Here is a 16,280-nt window from a genome sequence, read left to right on the forward strand (position 1 = left end):
CGAGTGTGTTTTGCAATATGCTTTTGTTTAATTTTTATAAACTGTTAAAGCTTTTCCGGCTTAATAAAGTAAACAGTTTTCTGATCTTGATAAAGAATCAAGTAATCCGTCATGTCCGACTCACAATCTCTTTTTACGCAATCTATATTTCCAATTTGAAAGGCAAATGGCGAAAGACAAAGATAATGGATGTAGTAATAACGATATCTAGTTGTATATTGTTTTTTTTTTAATACCATATTTGCAATAAAACTCTTAGGATATTAATAGCATTTGTCTGTGAAGATAATTGTTTTCTGCTATTGGTGTAAGCAAAACTATCTTTGCTGTTCAGTTTTTTTATAGCATGACGCCAATTGTTATGAACTTTCGCTCATATGTAACAAAATGTACAATAAAACATTTTATGAGCTATAAATACTCATTGACAAAGTTTGACATGTTTAGAAAAACAAAACCAGCGATGGTGGAAAATTAAATAAATTCTTACATGGACTTATTCGATATTATGAATCGAATACAATCCCACCCTTGCCATTAACAAAAATCCAACTCAACAATTGGATTTAACAATATTTCATTTCTTATTGGCTTAAAGGCACTTCTGGTATTTCTAATTGTTCAATCAAGTTATTTACTTATCAGATATTTATTATTTTATTTAAGTTATCGTTATAACGAATATAATAAAGCGGGAATATCCGATTTTCATCCCCCATTTTATCGAGCATGCGCACCCCCAATTTTCATTTTCATCGTATTGATTAACGCAGATTGAATCATTTTATATACGGTTAAAATGATTGTCTCAAAAGCTATTAAATCATACAGGCTGTAAAACACATTAAATACCTAGACTGCCACCTTTTTATTTAAAGTTCACTCATAGAATTATTCTTCGTGATTTCTAAACGTTGCTGACACGCTTTTAATCCTGTTTTTGTATATGTTTTGCAGACAGAAAATCGAGAAAATCGGCAAAATGACGCAAATGTCGCAGGACGAAATAATAATCAATACGAAAACAGTTCTCCAAGGCCTCGAAGCCTTGCGAGTGGAACATGTTTCGATCATGAACGGAATTGCAGAAGTCCAAAAAGACAATGAAAAGTCGGACATGCTGCGTAAAAACATCGAGAACATCGAACTGGGCCTGAGTGAAGCCCAGGTGATGATGGCCCTCACATCCCATCTGCAGAACATTGAGGCCGAGAAGCAGAAGCTCAAGACACAGGTGCGTCGCCTCCACCAGGAGAACGCCTGGCTCCGCGACGAGTTGGCCAATACGCAGCAGAAGTTCCAGGCGTCGGAGCAGCTTGTTGCCCAGCTGGAGGAGGAGAAGAAGCACCTGGAGTTCATGGCCTCAGTGAAGAAGTACGATGAAAATCAGGAGCAGGACGACACATGCGAAAAGTCTCGCACCGATCCGGTGGTGGAGCTGTTTCCGGACGAGGAAAACGAGGATAGAAACAACATGTCGCCCACGCCGCCCAGCCAGTTTGCTAACCAGACTTCCGGCTACGAGATTCCAGCGCGTCTGCGAACTCTGCACAATCTGGTCATTCAGTATGCATCGCAGGGAAGGTAAATCAAGAATTTTATGATTACTTTTAGAAGAAAAAATTACTCTTTTTTTTTATTAATATTGTAGATATTTAATTGCAAAGCTTATCCAACTACTTTCCAAAATCTGCTTTATTTTATCTTCTAGTCTTCATATTAAAAATTCTAATTTATTTTCAGGTACGAAGTAGCGGTTCCCCTTTGCAAACAAGCTTTGGAAGATCTCGAAAAGACCAGCGGCCACGACCATCCGGATGTAGCAACAATGCTGAATATTCTGGCCCTCGTGTATCGTGATCAGGTACGTCTTTGCGTTGATTAAATTAATGTAATGTTAATTAAAAACTCTTCACGCTATTCAGAACAAGTATAAAGAGGCCGCTAATTTGCTGAACGACGCTCTGTCGATTCGAGGAAAAACTCTGGGCGAGAACCATCCAGCCGTGGCGGCCACGTTGAACAACTTGGCCGTCCTCTACGGCAAACGTGGAAAGTACAAAGATGCCGAGCCCCTCTGCAAGCGTGCCTTGGAGATCCGTGAGAAGGTCTTGGGAAAGGATCATCCCGACGTTGCTAAGCAACTCAACAATCTCGCCTTGCTCTGCCAAAACCAGGGCAAATACGACGAGGTTGAGAAGTACTACCAGCGAGCCCTCGACATCTACGAGTCAAAACTGGGTCCCGACGATCCCAATGTGGCCAAGACAAAGAATAATCTAGCTGGCTGTTATCTAAAGCAAGGAAGATACACCGAGGCTGAACTACTTTACAAGCAAGTATTGACGCGAGCCCACGAACGTGAGTTCGGAGCCATCGACAGTAAAAACAAGACCATTTGGCAGGTAATTTGTTGTTATACTATTTTGCCAAGTAAACACTTCAAAACGCCATTGCTTATCTAAATTTTCAGTGGGCCGAAGAGCGTGAGGAGCACAAATTTGATAACAGGGAGAACGCTCCTTATGGCGAGTACGGCGGATGGCACAAAGCTGCTAAAGTGGATTCCCCCACGGTCACAACCACTCTAAAAAATCTGGGAGCTCTTTATAGGCGGCAAGGCATGTTTGAAGCTGCCGAAACCCTGGAAGACTGTGCAATGCGGAGTAAAAAAGGAAGCCTACGATCTGGCAAAGCAAACAAAGGTCTCACAGCTGCTAACTTCAAACGAAAAGCGACGATCAAAGGCAATTAAAGAGGATATGGATTTCTCCGAGGAGGTATAATTAATAATCTCCGACCTTACTTTATATAACAAAGCTAACTATTTATCGTTGCAGAAAAACTCGAAACCATGAAAATATTATTTGTTCATCGCCCACAACGGAATCTTTATGTTTATGATTGAAAGTTAACAACAAAAACACACTTTATTTATTCATTCCTTAATATACATAAGCTCTCAAGCATACATTAGCAAATATACATCGTTTTATACCTTGTTATTTCGGCAAAAAAATATGTACCGCTTTTAATAATAAACCAAATATATTTAACAGATTCGAGTTTATTATGTTTGGTGGTAGACCCACTGGAAATAAAGAGCTTGACTCTGACCGATATGGAAATAATGGAATCAACTTAACATTTATTATTGGCAACAAACAGTACAATAAGTTTGCATATGATAAGTTTGATATGCCTAATCGCTATCATTGTCATTTAAAATGGAGGAAACTATTCCAGCGAACTGCTCGGCTCTATCAAGAAATTGTTCTCGAGTAAGGCTCGTATCGTTACGTAAGCTTTGCGCAGTGAGAAGCAAATTTTCAAAGTCCTTTAATTGGCTATCCAATTCGTCTGAGCTTATTTCTTCCTTGTGTTCTAAAATCAAATTATATAAAAAAATGTATTAAGTGTCAAAGCCATTTTTACGTACCAGAACCAAATTTAACATTGGACCAAACTACATTTTTTAAACCTTCTACTACTTCTTCGAAATCCCTTTCAGACTCTTCTGGATCACTTTCATTGTTGCCCTTTAATGTTATAATATCGAAAAAGAAATTAGTTTTCTCTTTAATTTCACCGAAGGATAATCCACTCTCTTCTCCAGAAGAAGCAGTCGTCAAAAGAAATCCCAATTGGATTTGTTCATTCTTTGATAATGTCTTGGAAATATTGTCGATGAACGAAGTCTGTAAATAGTGGTTTTAAAAAAGCCATTTTCAACAGTAAGTTAAATGCTTACGTTTTTTGAGTCAAAATAAATGATTAGGGCTTCAGTCGCCTGAAGAATTTCCTCTGGAACACTTTCCAATTTACCAGGAAAAGGAATTAAATTTATTGAGGTGTTGTAGTACTTCGTTTTTATAATGCATTTATAGCAATTTAGTGAGCAGTGTGTTGAAGTCAATGTTTTTGGTTGATCCAATTCGGAGAATATGCCTGTAACAAAAGATTGATTAATAAATGGTACTCTTATAAGAATCATATTTCAATAAGTTAATGTTTACTTTAGGTAGCTTTTGTTACCAGTATACTGTAAGAAACCATTCCACCTTTTCACAATGTTTAAACATTGTTAAAAACTGGTCAAGTAACATAAATGGTTTCATATTACTCACTAACTTAAAGATTTAATTTCAAAGGCAAATAAACAAAAACTTGAAAACGTGAAAAACGTTTGCCACCAAAAATACTGAAAACAATTAAATGTATATGTCTTCTTAAGTATACGATTCATACTTTCGACAATTTGCATGGGAGCGATATTTCCATAAGATAAAACTAGAACGACTGGGTCCATTTTAAATAATTTTCTTATTTATTTCAGTCAACAAAAACAAAGCTGAAAACCAGTGTGACCAAACCTTGCCATCGAAAAGACACTGTTTGGTCAAAAAAAAAAAGCTTGGGTTCTTACCGGCATTTTTCTGTTATTAATTTAGACATTAGAAATACATATTTAGTTTTACCAATTAGATTTTATTGCTTTTTTAAAATCCCACACGACACCCATTTCAAAAAATATGATTTTTCCTTTGTACATATATGGCAACATATTATTTATTATGTTTTAATTTTTAACTTATTATTACTGAATATTTTTGTCATATTTTTTTAGCAATTGCTGATAAGTTATATCACATTTTAGGCCCTCGCCGATGTCCTTTTCGTAGATCTTCTTAGCCCTATTAAAAGCCTCTATAATGCAAGATCTAAAAGAAGGGTAACAAAAATAACTTCACACATTTTGAATAAAAAAAATAAATACACTTACCTAAACAGTTTTTGGTGCAGAACATAGGCGCTTACATGACCAGCATCTAAATATCGCACTTCCGCACCTGGCCAAATATCCTCGAGGCTCGTACATCCTTCCCGCGGCACATAGGCATCATCCTTAGCACACACAGCAATTATTAGAGAGGTGTCGAAGGGAACCGAAAAGTTCTTCAAATGGGTGCACTCATCCATCATGCCACGCATAAATTGCAACGCCTCCCGTTCCCACCAATTTGTCTTAGTTATGTCTATTTTATCCGATTTGTTTTGTGCAGATAGCGGAAGAATGAATTTCATAAGGTTCGTCAACGTCGAGCTTGACTCCTTGGAAAGTTCCTCTGCTTCGATCGGAACCTTTTGACTAAGAGTGTCCTTACTATCTATTCGTAGCTTCTCAGAGTCAAGTTTTGTATTCTTTAGGGACTTGGATAAAAATATTGACGCATCCTCTTGAGGACAACTTCCCTGCGGGTCATATTTATCGCCACAGGTATTGCTGTTTTCGATTTCTTGTATCTTTCTTGTATCGCTTATGTCCTCTTTCAACTCATGCAAAGATTGGTTGAAGTTTTGAATAAAACTTTGGCCCGCTGAAAATGCATCATCTATCACAGTGACCATTTTCGATAGCCGTTCCCGGTACTGCCCATCAGAGAAGTACTGTGTTTCCAGCATATCCCAGTTTATGGATTGGCTCATTACACCCTATAAGAAAACATAGACAATAATTTGAACACTTTTTTTTTCTTTCACCGCACTCACTGTTGTAAAAACAGCCGAAGCGGTTGACCAGGATAGGCATGGCACAAGTACCAACGGTTTTGGCCAATTCGTAGCAGCTAACGATGCCATCTATAAAAAAACATATTTAAGAACATGTTTAGAAAATTTTTTTTTGTAAAAATTATTGACTTACATGTCCCCCCCATTGACAACCCAGTAACACCCAAAGGACCGAATCCATTCCTTTCGCACCAATGAAACAGGACTAGGCATTCCAGAATGAGGCACCCGCCCATCACGAAGATATCAGAAACATTATGCAGATTGGAGCGTCTATTTATTTAAATATCAGATATTAGTTGTGAAAATGTGTTGCAAAGCAATCAGACTTACGTTTGGTTGTTTGGTTTCCTTAATCCATAAAATGGGTTTTCCAGTATTATGGACCCTATATTAGCGTCTTTTAAAAGAGGTTTGGCTATGAAATTTCTTCGCCGCCAAAAGAACTGAAAAGTTAAAAAAATTTTATTAGTGATATGAAACAGTTTCAAATTTTTTGAATGATTGTTGAAAAGGTCCCAAATTAAATTATATAAAATGATTTACTAAGAAGTGGATAAGGGTAAAAAAGTATACTAGGAATTTAAACCTAAGAACAAATAATAATAATTTGCAATAAGACAAATAAACTTTTAATCGAAAATAATGGGCTACACCGAAAAAAGGGAATAATGGTTTTATGTCACAACTAAAAAATGTTTATTTTTTGGGACCCACTTTTGACTAAATGCTGATAGGCCGATCGCCTGGCGTCAGACCTCTATTGAAAGTAAACAGACATTATTTTGGGATTCGAACCATGGATGTATCAGTTGTACTCACATGATCACCAGTTCCAGCCAAATGAATGCATATCGGCTTGTGCTTTTCATTCTTCCACTTGTTCGGGATAAGCAATTGAAAATGCGCCTGTTGTGATTCTTTTGGAACAACTCCGGGCAAGTGCAACTCAAGAGGGGTTTTAAATTTCCCTTCTATCAGCGTGCTTTCTGCAGAGATTTCTTTTTTCGTGATCTCCACCGGATAATCCCGAGGCACGAGCTTGAAGCACGATTCTCTATTGGATATTATTTTTCGAAATTGAAACACCCTGAAATTATTGTCGTAAAGCAATGACAAAAATTAATTTCAAAAGATATGTGACATTGTTTTGTTATTTTGCAAAAAAAATAGCACAAAAAAATATGGATGTTTTATTTAAAATTTACAGCTGATTTTTAAATTAGAAATTAAAAAAAATGACATTTTTACAAGTATTCTTGACTGAACTTCAGGGGTTTTAAATGAAAGCATAGATATTAGAAACTCGATAAAAGCATTTGTATCATCATCTTGTTAGGATCAAATTTAATTTATTTTATCCTTACAATATTGAAGTTTATATCCCACTAACCTTTACTAGAGAACAAAAAACTTTTTCCATATCCAGTGTCCGCTGACGGAAAGAAACTGGAATGTAAATTAACAAATGGCATCGTAACACAGAAAAAATAATTTATCTGCTTCTGATAGAAAGCATTTAATAAAAATAATTATCAAGAAAACCACATTTTTCTTTATAAAAATGAAATGATTTTTTATTGAAAACCCTTCTGAACGATGTACAAGAAAATGTTTGCCTGAAGTTCAACAATTGGTTAAATTAATAGAGCTAATATTAGTGTCAAATTAATTAGATGAAAAGTGGACTCAATTTAATGAATAAGTGAGGACACATGCTAAGCTATTGTCTTTTTTATTGGCCTATTCTAAATGTGATTAAGAAGATTAAAAATATAATTGGGAAATTTATATATAAATATCAAACAAAACAATTCATTTGTATATTTTTTTACATGTTAGTAAAGTAACGTTATTTTTAATACATCGACAAATATTTTTGTTTATAGTAAAATGTAGTAAATATTAATAAAGATTAGTTTTTAATTTAACACACCTAAAATAACCTAAACCGGAGCAAAGTTATCATTACGTAAAGAAAATTAATGGGGAGCACGTCAATTTTGTAGCTACTCTTTTAAATAAACAATTACCTGCGCAAGTTTTCCGGCTTTCCCCAACCCTTTTCAAAGAACCTCGTTATCAGCATGCGGCGATATAAGCTATCTAGTTTACTCGGCATCTTGCTGGACTTCTTGTTTTGCCAAAATAATAAACAATTCGCCCGATAGAGATGGTAGAGGGCTTATAGCACTATCGATAATTGTGTCCAAACATCCATTGTGATAAGACTTGCAATTTGTAAATTTACAGATTTTTCTTGATTTTAACTTTTTTGCAATTGACTACACATCTGTTTGCCAAAATAAAAACAAATATTTAAAAAAAAATTGTTTTGAATTTATTGTCAGAAAAGTGTCAAAAGTAATCACTGATTTGGAATGGTGGGAATAGGAACAGTTCAAACGGTTTCTTGTAGATAACAATTAAAAGTCCTTAATTCTTAGTTAATTTCAATAAACCAAAGAAAAATTCAACACCCTTTTGTTATTTGGTAACTCCTAGTAAAATTAAGTTAAATATTGTATCAAGTGCTGGGTAGCGGTTTTCTGTGAAAATCCAAAAACAAAATTCCCGTCCTCAAAAATCAAACAACAATAAATGATTCAATACCATCAAGCTCATAAAAAAGTACAATTCTTATTCTCAGTTTTTATTACATAGTATCTTATAAAATATGTTACTTATTTTCCTTTGGTAGTTTTATCAATACGATACGTATACACTACATTTATATTTGTATGTATATTATGTTTTCGGGCAAACCTAATTCGTTAAAAAAATTACATTTGCCCTTGTAAATACTTTATTAAAAGATTTTATAAATATACAAATAATTTATCATAGCACATTATGCATTAATGTTCGAGAACGCGCATTATGTACTGGTATATACATAACTAACTTAATCCAATGCTAACTGATGTAAATCTGAATAATTAATTATTGCGCGATGTAGGAACTCGTATTGTGCCTATAAGAAAAATTAAAAAAATGTTATTTTCAGAGAATAAATTACTGTAATAAAAACATACGTATGAGTTGATAAGTCCCGTTCGCTGAGATCGTAATTTCCTTGTTGTGGCACAGATGTCGACGCACTTCTCCAGTCTAAGGTGCTGGACTAAAATGCACATTGCGACGAAAATAGAACTTCGATCAGTTCCCAAGCTGAAAAATAGTTTGTATGAGTTATAGGTCCACAAGATTTATTAAAATATATCTTCGGTGCAATACCTGCAATGGACTGTGAGTGGAGATCGACAACCAGAATTCTTGTTGTTCTTATAATGGTTGTATGCTTGGTCTACAAGTTCTATGATGCCCCGACAGACTTCTGGAACTTCTCCGTCCACGGTTGGCCAACCATTGTATTGAAACTGTGTGACTTTCAGCGTATCATCTATTTTGCAGTTTGTAACATAAAATTCGCGGCGAGTATAATATGGACAACTTTCGCTGTGCACGTATTTTACGAGTATGTGATCATATTGAACTTCATCATCGGCCCAATATCGAGGGCATTTTCTGGCACCATCTCCGATCTAGAAATAGATTGGTTCGCTTAGTTGATACTAAATAACAAGGAATGTCAAAGATTACTTACTTCAGATATCATTACCAAGGTAGTAACGCTCTGCTCTGAGATCATTCTCCAGAAATCACCAATAGTATTCTCAAGTGGATCTTGTGCAATAATAAAGGTTTCGCTATTATCATAGCCCTCTATGAATGATGCGTTTATGTAGGTCGAGTTGTCCCTCATTGGAAGTGGTGTCAGTATTACCTAGATTTTACAAGAAATATGAATATGATCTTACACAAGAATCAACCACATCTTACTCTATTACGATCGTAGGGTATAATCTCTTGACTTCTGTTTTTCATATTGTTTTCTTCGTTTTCACCCACACTACACGATTTACTAATCTCATCCGTTGTTACCAGTAATTTCTGAAATAAATAATAATAAATAAAACATCGCGGAGTAGAGACATCAATATACATACCTCGAATTCCATTTCCAGTTTGCATTTGCCTTCACTGGGCTTTCGCTTAAGTGATTCAATAGCAGACGCCATAGTATCAATGCAAATATCCGTGTTTCCAAAAGTTCCAGTATCCAATAAAGCCCGGTAAAGGAAGATGTATTGTTTCTGTAAAAGGAAATTAAATGTTATTTATAGTAAAGATGTTTTGCTTGATATTTACTCACCAAGGATTGAACTAAAAAATTCCGTTGGTGCCGTAAATCACACACTGTGTTGTAGATGGACACTGAGTCTTCTTCCTCCAGCTGTTGGATCAGGGAATCTAGAGCCACCAGCGTTCCTGTTCTGCCGACGCCAGCACTACAGTGAACTAAAATTGGACCCCTTTGCAGGGAATAGACGGAGTTAATTTGTCGTATGAATTTAATGATGCCATGTGGATGCTCCGGTGCCATAAAGTCTTTCCACGTTAAATAGTGGTACTGTGTGATCTGTCTACGGTCCTCCTCTTCGCCAACATTGGCTTTGTTCTTGGAAACGTTCAGGGTTCGTTCAATATAATCTCCAGTCTTTCGTTCTTGTGCAAATTTCACTAAAATATCTCCAAACTGCTTGGTATCAAAAACTTTTTCTGGCCAATATTTCGCGCACTTGGCCTTGTTATATTCCTCCAAATTGGTAAGCATTACAATTATTTCTAAATGTTGTTCCCAAATCATTCGCCAAAAATCGTCGATGGTACTTTCCATTGGACCCTGGGCACAGATAAACTTCTTTCTCTCCTTGTATCCAATAACGAAGTTAGCATTTATGTAATCTGCAGTCTGCAGTCCATTTATGACGGCCAACTTTACGCGAGTTTGATCATAAGCTTTAATATCGGGGTATCTGTTTTTGCAGGCATTCTCCTTCAAATCACTATTCTTGGTTGTACGATCGCTAAAGCGATTGGGCAGCATCTCGTACTCCCGAAGAAATCCGTAATCGGTGTCTTTATGGCGATTTTTATAGGCGTTTTCTAAATCTAATCTGTGAATGGGACCAGCATCGAATCCTTTGTGATTTCCAGACGTAATGAAGTGACTATGATTGTGACTCCGGCGACCGAACAAAGCCCTGCTTGATAGTAAAATTAAGTTGAATATAATTTTGAGCCTTAATCAATTAATAACATTAATTAGTTACCTTAACGAATCTCTTAATGTTAAAGTATCTTCGCCCTGTAATTCGTTTTTCGTTTTCTTGTGATGGAAAATCCACAGCACAATGAGAACTAGCAGAACACCAAACAGTACGGCTCCCGCTTTGATCCCTATATTAATAAAGAACTCCGCATTGTTTAAATTCTGAACAGGTTCCGCTTCCGTAGCCGGTGTTATTATGTCGAAGTATTTTCCGTATGCCATAAGCACATTATTTCTATCCCGGACTGTAAGAAATAAATAATGCATATTTTTCCTTTAGATAACTCTTTTAAATACTTACCAATAACCTCTAAAAATCCAGTGTAGTTTGAGTTAATATCTATCTCACCATCGTAAACTTCTTGACTAGAATCATGGAGTGGCACATTTGTGTTGACTGAGCTTAGAATTGGATTCTCATCGCTAGTCACCGCATTCCTTTTATCTCTCAACTTACTTTCTAAGATTTTAAGAGCATGCTCAGTTAAATTTGCGCCTTTAATCAAGTTATCTTTTTCACCCAAATGCGGTAGTTCAGGATCGGAATCTGGAGGGGAAAAACAAAAAATTAATTAGAGCAACAGAAACGTAATTTATTGTCTTTACTTGATAACGAACTTAATGGTGATCTGTGAGTGACCTCAGGTTTTCTCAGAAACGGCGTTCCCTCCAAGCATCTGCGACAGATTTCATCGTTATCTCTGATTATCTCATTGTTTTCGCTGAATCTCTGTTCATCACCCAAAAATATTTCCGGTTTAAAGTACTTGCTACTTATCATTTCTGCTATATATGCACTACTTCTGGTGACATTGTCGCTGTGAACCTCCTGATATGTGGCGATATTAAGCTTTTCCGGTTCCGGCAATTCCTTGTTGTCATTGTTAATTCTGACTAGGTTTAATCTGTAGCAGCATATGGGACCGTTCCGTTCGCTTATCTTCGGCAAGTATAGTTTCAGGACGTACTTGGATCCCAAATTAACTTTTGTCCACATAGTCCTTCCAATAGAATCTGGCGTTGAAACGGGCATTAGACAACTTCCAGTAGCCGGTTCGCCGTTCTTCTTGTGTCTTGTGATGGCTGACACTGTGACCGTGTAGTTTGTATTCGGGCTAACACTTTCATACAGGGTCTTGTGGTGGGGCTCGTCGATTCTTCGAATCTTGGGTCCCCACATCTCTCTGTCCACGGTGCTCATGGGGTTGCCAAGCAAGTGAATTAAATACGACATAACCTTGCCATTTGGCGTTTTGGGAACGTCCCAATTAATGGAGATGGAGTTGCCCCTCGTTACGTTGTCATGATGGCAGTTGATAGTCAAGTTGGTGGGTTTCGTTGCAACGCCGTCCATTGTGGTACCGTTTACGTTCTCCGACCATGGTCCACAGGTCTTGGTTAAATCACTACACGCTCTTACCCTAAATTCGTAGTCCGTGGCGGTTTTAAGCTTATCAAACATATATGGCAAATTTCGCGAATTTTGCTGGTAAATGGCCTCTTCAATCACTTTGGGCACTTCGCCCGACTCGGAAACAATCAGTTCGTAGTATTGGATGTAATCAATTAGGTCCGGTGGCGGGGGATTCCAGCCAATCGTTATTGTGGACGCTGTGCTGCCGGTGGTCTCGACCTTCGGTATAAATATGGGATCAAAGCTGAGCGTAGTGATCCCCTGGGCATGTTGTGTGGGCAGCCCATTGCCAACCGAGTTCTTTCCGGATATTCTTAAAAAATAGGTTGTATTCGGTTTAAAATGATCTAAGATATATGACGTATGGCTGCCGTTAATAATGTCTTTGTAGTAGGTAAAAGTCGGTGTTCCAGCCTCCTGAAGTGTGATGAAGAACTTTTGAACTGGATCGTTGCCGTCGTTTACGGTCCAGTTCAGGTATATTTTTGTAGCACCGACAGCCTTGGCGAAATCGATGCTAACTTGTGGCACTTCCATTACAAACAGCGTTATTTCCTTCGAGGTCACTTCAAGTCTATTATCGTCAAATACTGTGCACTTGTAGGTTCCGTTCTCCTTCTTGTAAACTTCGGTAAATTCCAAGGTAAAGTTTAAGTGTGTGTCGTTAAGCTTGGTGATGGATGAAAAAGTGTCCAGAAACTCAAATTGGCTTCCGTCTTTTAGCCACTTGAGGTTCTTACTCGTCGTATCGTTTAGGGGGAACATCTCAATCAAACAGTGCAAAACGACAGACTGTTCGATTTTTCTTTTTATCTTGTCGGGTGTACTTTGCAGGACTTTTGGAGGAAGGTAAGGCTTAACATGAAACTCAGTCGAATGGTTTTGGCCCGTTTGGGATGTGCAGGTGTAGTTTCCCGAATCCTTCATATTTACATTGTGAAGCGTCAGGACATTTTTATACTTTATAAAATCTTGACTTTCGTTGGTTTCACTAACGTCGTCGTTGGACTTTAAGGGATCAGTTCTGATTTTATATCTGAAAAATAATTATTATATATAAATCATACATTTTACTGTTGGTTTTTTTTTTTAAACAATCTGTAAGTGTTTTACCTTGTATTGTTTTTATCAATAGTCTGATTTCCCAATTTCCATACGACAGCTTCGTTTTCAGAGATGCACTCTAACGATACGTTTTTTCCTATTTCTGCCCATTCTGTAATGAAAAGATTTCTTTTTTAATATAGTGCCAAAATAGATCTGATCACCGACTTAAATATTAAAATATTTGCTAGAGCCATTTTTTGGCCATAAAGCCATAAAGGTTTCTTGGGTGGTTACCAATGGGCGGCAAAGCCAGACATAAAAATAAAGCTCCACCCACACCCCCGCCCGCAAAATTCCAGAGAGTAATCCAATGCAATTCCGGAATCAACACGTTTTTCATTGCACAAATATTAAAAATAGATATATTTCAGATAAGCTGGTATGCAAGTACATTGTCCAGACATAGCGACGTCTGTATGTATGTGCATCGGGAAGTGTGTACATATGCCCGACTACTTTGTTTAGCCCCCAATTGAAATCTCACCCCATTACCGTAATCTTTGGGCGTTACCGACATAGTTCAAGTGCTACTGTGTCTGAAAATTGTATGCTTAATTGGCTTTTCTGTCGTTAATTAATTAAACTAGTTCCAGGTTATTAAAAAACATTCATTCACATTTGCAAAAACAAAAAACAACTCTGCAATTTGTTGACACCCACAAAACATTCTTGATGTACGCATGTATGTAGCATTTATGCTATCAGCCTTTTGGGTGGCATAAAAGTTCTTTTCAGAACTTTACCTTGTTTTATAGATCCTTGCACACAAATTGTACAAAGGAAAATATTCGCAAAGATTATGTTAAATAGCATCGACATGCGTCGGTAGAGTAACGCCATGGCTTGCTAATTTCTCACTCCGAGCCGGATAAATACATATGTCAAAAATTATATTCGATGTCTGTGTTCCGTAAAAAAGATTTTCTCTATTAAACTAATACGCGGCGACAAATAAACACCGAAAAATGTGTGTTTTAAAAAACCATCTAATAGACTGCAATCGCGGAAAAGTATTCATTAATCGTTATTTTCTTAATACGGGATTTTTTTTTATTTTGCGATGAGCGGCGTTATCGATAATTTTGTCGAATATGTACCCTTGTCCGGTAAGGGTTGAATTTGGGACAACAGAATTGGTACAAACTTTTTAAAATCATAAATTGCTTACAAAAAAAGTTTTTGATTCACTAAGATAGAAAAAAACCTATAAATAATTTAACGGGTATTTATTTATCGCTGTCAAATAACTTATGGGCCAAATTTTTATCTTTTCCCCGATAAGTTTCTATCTGCCTGAGTTGCTATCTTAACTGACGATATACTTAACCACAACCACCGAAACCTAAGTAAACTAGCCGGCATTGTTTGTGCGCGTTTTTTTTGCAAAAAGTCATTTAAAAACAAATAAAAACATGAAATTAGTAAGGTAGGCTATATTTCATTTACTCATTGCTTTGCTGATTCTGTCAGAAAGGTTGTGCTTCCAAGTTTCATTCAGTTTTGGAAATGTGCAAATGTACACATGTACGCATGCAGAAGCTATGCTAACAATTGTATTTGTACACAATATTTATTCTAAAAATTAGTTTTATATTTATTAAGATAAATAATTAATAAAATGGTTTTTAAAAATATACGCATACAAATAGCATGCCTAAAATTTAAATTAAAAAAGTTAACCGTCCAATAAGATAAAATCTAGGATTATTATGCATACGTCTGATTGACTATATCTGATTGCAGTTGTTTATAGACAAAGTTTCTTATAATATGTTTTCTATTTCTTTTAGATTTCTTATGAAGTTAAGTCATGAGACTGTAACTATCGAACTGAAGAACGGCACCCAGATTCATGGCACCATTACCGGGGTGGATGTGGCGATGAACACTCACCTGAAGAGCGTTCGGATGACCATCAAAAACAGGGACCCCGTTCACTTGGAGACCTTGAGCATTCGCGGTAACAACATCAGGTACTTCATACTGCCAGACAGCCTGCCGCTGGAGACGCTTCTAATAGACGACACTCCGAAGTCGAAGACAAAAAAGAAGGACAGCGGCCGAGTGGGAAATCGCGGCAGGGGCAGAGGCGCCCGCGGACGAGGAGGCCCAAGGGGTCGTGGAAGGGGCCGTGCTTCGGGCCGACGTTAATTTTTGTAACTGGTACACCTAATAAACCATATTCGATTAATATAGAATATAAATATTTCTTGGATAAATCTATATTGTACGAATCGTGTTTGAAAAGGGTTGAAATTGTGACCTTACGATTTTGTTAATCATTTACTGAAAGAACTCTTTTTCGAATAGTGAAAAGCATGTATGCATGTATGTAGTTGGTCTTGAGAATATGGTTTCTTTTGGAAAATATTTAAAAACTATTCCTTCAATGAATTGTAACCATAACTTTATTAAATGATAATTTAATACCTTAAATGAAAGCTAATCTTGTTCGAAATGCTGGTTATTTATTGATTAGCTTTATATACTAAATGCGTCGCCATATTAAGCAAAAAGTTTATGACAGGTACTAGAATTGAGATGTTAATATATTTTTAAATTTTCATTGCTAGTGCTACATTTACAAGTGGATTTAATGAATACTTCAGGAAATTTTTTAAATCGCATTCTTACATGGGTTTTCTCTTGTTTCGATCTACCAACCCTGATTAATGTTTTAATCATGTTTAATAAAGGTGAGTGGATTCTGGTAATAGAAAAAAACAAATAAACAAATTTAAATTTATATTGGGGTCCGAACTAGTTCCGATGACTTATCGAAAAGCGAAGCTGTTGTGCTTTTATCGACGTTGTATCGAATAAAGGTTTGTGTATATGCTTAAAATTTGGCGCCAGTTTTTCATCAGCTTCAAAATTTGATTTCTGAAAGCACTAAAAATTTTGTTAATGGCATAACAACGACGTGAATTTTTGGAGAAAACTATTGATTTTTACAATAATCCTGTGAGCTCATTTCAGTATAGTAAAAATTGTTTTGGTACACAAACAAAT

At 36.4% G+C, this 16,280-nt stretch overlaps 5 protein-coding genes across 9 annotated transcripts; 2 read left to right on the forward strand and 3 right to left on the reverse strand.

Annotated features, from left to right (window-relative positions):
• The first annotated feature begins 732 nt into the window (after positions 1-732).
• On the forward strand, positions 733-3,060 carry LOC108089415 (kinesin light chain). Its single transcript, XM_017187615.2, is given in 7 exon segments — positions 733-834; positions 958-1,584; positions 1,744-1,864; positions 1,926-2,405; positions 2,474-2,668; positions 2,670-2,780; positions 2,841-3,060. Coding segments are annotated over 7 exon segments (1,587 nt in total). The 5' UTR covers positions 733-799; the 3' UTR covers positions 2,859-3,060.
• Positions 3,061-3,128: 68 nt separating this feature from the next.
• LOC108089418 lies at positions 3,129-4,373 on the reverse strand. Its single transcript, XM_017187622.1, has 4 exons — positions 4,249-4,373; positions 3,752-3,948; positions 3,440-3,698; positions 3,129-3,384 (listed from the first exon to the last, which is right to left on the reverse strand). The coding sequence occupies exons 1-4, from the start codon at positions 4,307-4,309 to the stop codon at positions 3,203-3,205; spliced, it is 699 nt and encodes a 232-aa protein (XP_017043111.1). The 5' UTR covers positions 4,310-4,373; the 3' UTR covers positions 3,129-3,202.
• Positions 4,374-4,542: 169 nt separating this feature from the next.
• On the reverse strand, positions 4,543-7,854 carry LOC108089416 (protein ABHD18). 3 transcript variants are annotated; one of them, XM_043207798.1, is made up of 7 exons: positions 7,605-7,854; positions 6,394-6,661; positions 5,905-6,017; positions 5,708-5,844; positions 5,551-5,642; positions 4,784-5,493; positions 4,543-4,721 (listed from the first exon to the last, which is right to left on the reverse strand). In XM_043207798.1, exons 1-7 carry the CDS (start codon positions 7,691-7,693, stop codon positions 4,598-4,600), a joined length of 1,533 nt encoding a protein of 510 aa, XP_043063733.1. In that variant the 5' UTR covers positions 7,694-7,854; the 3' UTR covers positions 4,543-4,597. The 3 variants fall into 3 exon arrangements, with proteins under 3 accessions (XP_043063733.1, XP_017043109.2, XP_043063732.1); XM_017187620.2 differs by lacking the exon at positions 6,394-6,661 and having other exon boundaries at positions 5,551-5,640; positions 5,705-5,844; positions 7,605-7,715; XM_043207797.1 differs by lacking the exon at positions 4,543-4,721 and having other exon boundaries at positions 5,326-5,493; positions 5,551-5,640; positions 5,705-5,844.
• Positions 7,855-8,176: 322 nt separating this feature from the next.
• Positions 8,177-14,332, reverse strand: LOC108089411 (tyrosine-protein phosphatase 69D). Of its 3 annotated transcripts, none has more exons than XM_017187611.2 (12): positions 14,012-14,332; positions 13,275-13,377; positions 11,366-13,197; positions 11,049-11,294; positions 10,749-10,992; positions 9,788-10,682; positions 9,582-9,728; positions 9,415-9,525; positions 9,179-9,358; positions 8,809-9,116; positions 8,607-8,742; positions 8,177-8,545 (listed from the first exon to the last, which is right to left on the reverse strand). In XM_017187611.2, the coding sequence occupies exons 1-12, from the start codon at positions 14,106-14,108 to the stop codon at positions 8,477-8,479; spliced, it is 4,368 nt and encodes a 1,455-aa protein (XP_017043100.1). In that variant the 5' UTR covers positions 14,109-14,332; the 3' UTR covers positions 8,177-8,476. The 3 variants fall into 3 exon arrangements, with proteins under 3 accessions (XP_017043100.1, XP_017043099.1, XP_017043098.1); XM_017187610.2 differs by having other exon boundaries at positions 9,788-10,679; positions 11,354-13,197; XM_017187609.2 differs by having other exon boundaries at positions 11,354-13,197.
• A 228-nt stretch (positions 14,333-14,560) lies between these two features.
• LOC108089324 (probable small nuclear ribonucleoprotein Sm D1) lies at positions 14,561-15,722 on the forward strand. The gene is made up of 2 exons (XM_017187501.2): positions 14,561-14,694; positions 15,059-15,722. Exons 1-2 carry the CDS (start codon positions 14,681-14,683, stop codon positions 15,417-15,419), a joined length of 375 nt encoding a protein of 124 aa, XP_017042990.1. The 5' UTR covers positions 14,561-14,680; the 3' UTR covers positions 15,420-15,722.
• The last annotated feature ends 558 nt before the right edge of the window (positions 15,723-16,280 follow it).

This window comes from Drosophila ficusphila, unplaced genomic scaffold (genome assembly GCF_018152265.1).
Source record: "Drosophila ficusphila isolate 14025-0441.05 unplaced genomic scaffold, ASM1815226v1 contig_286, whole genome shotgun sequence".
Classification (NCBI taxonomy): domain Eukaryota; kingdom Metazoa; phylum Arthropoda; class Insecta; order Diptera; family Drosophilidae; genus Drosophila; species Drosophila ficusphila.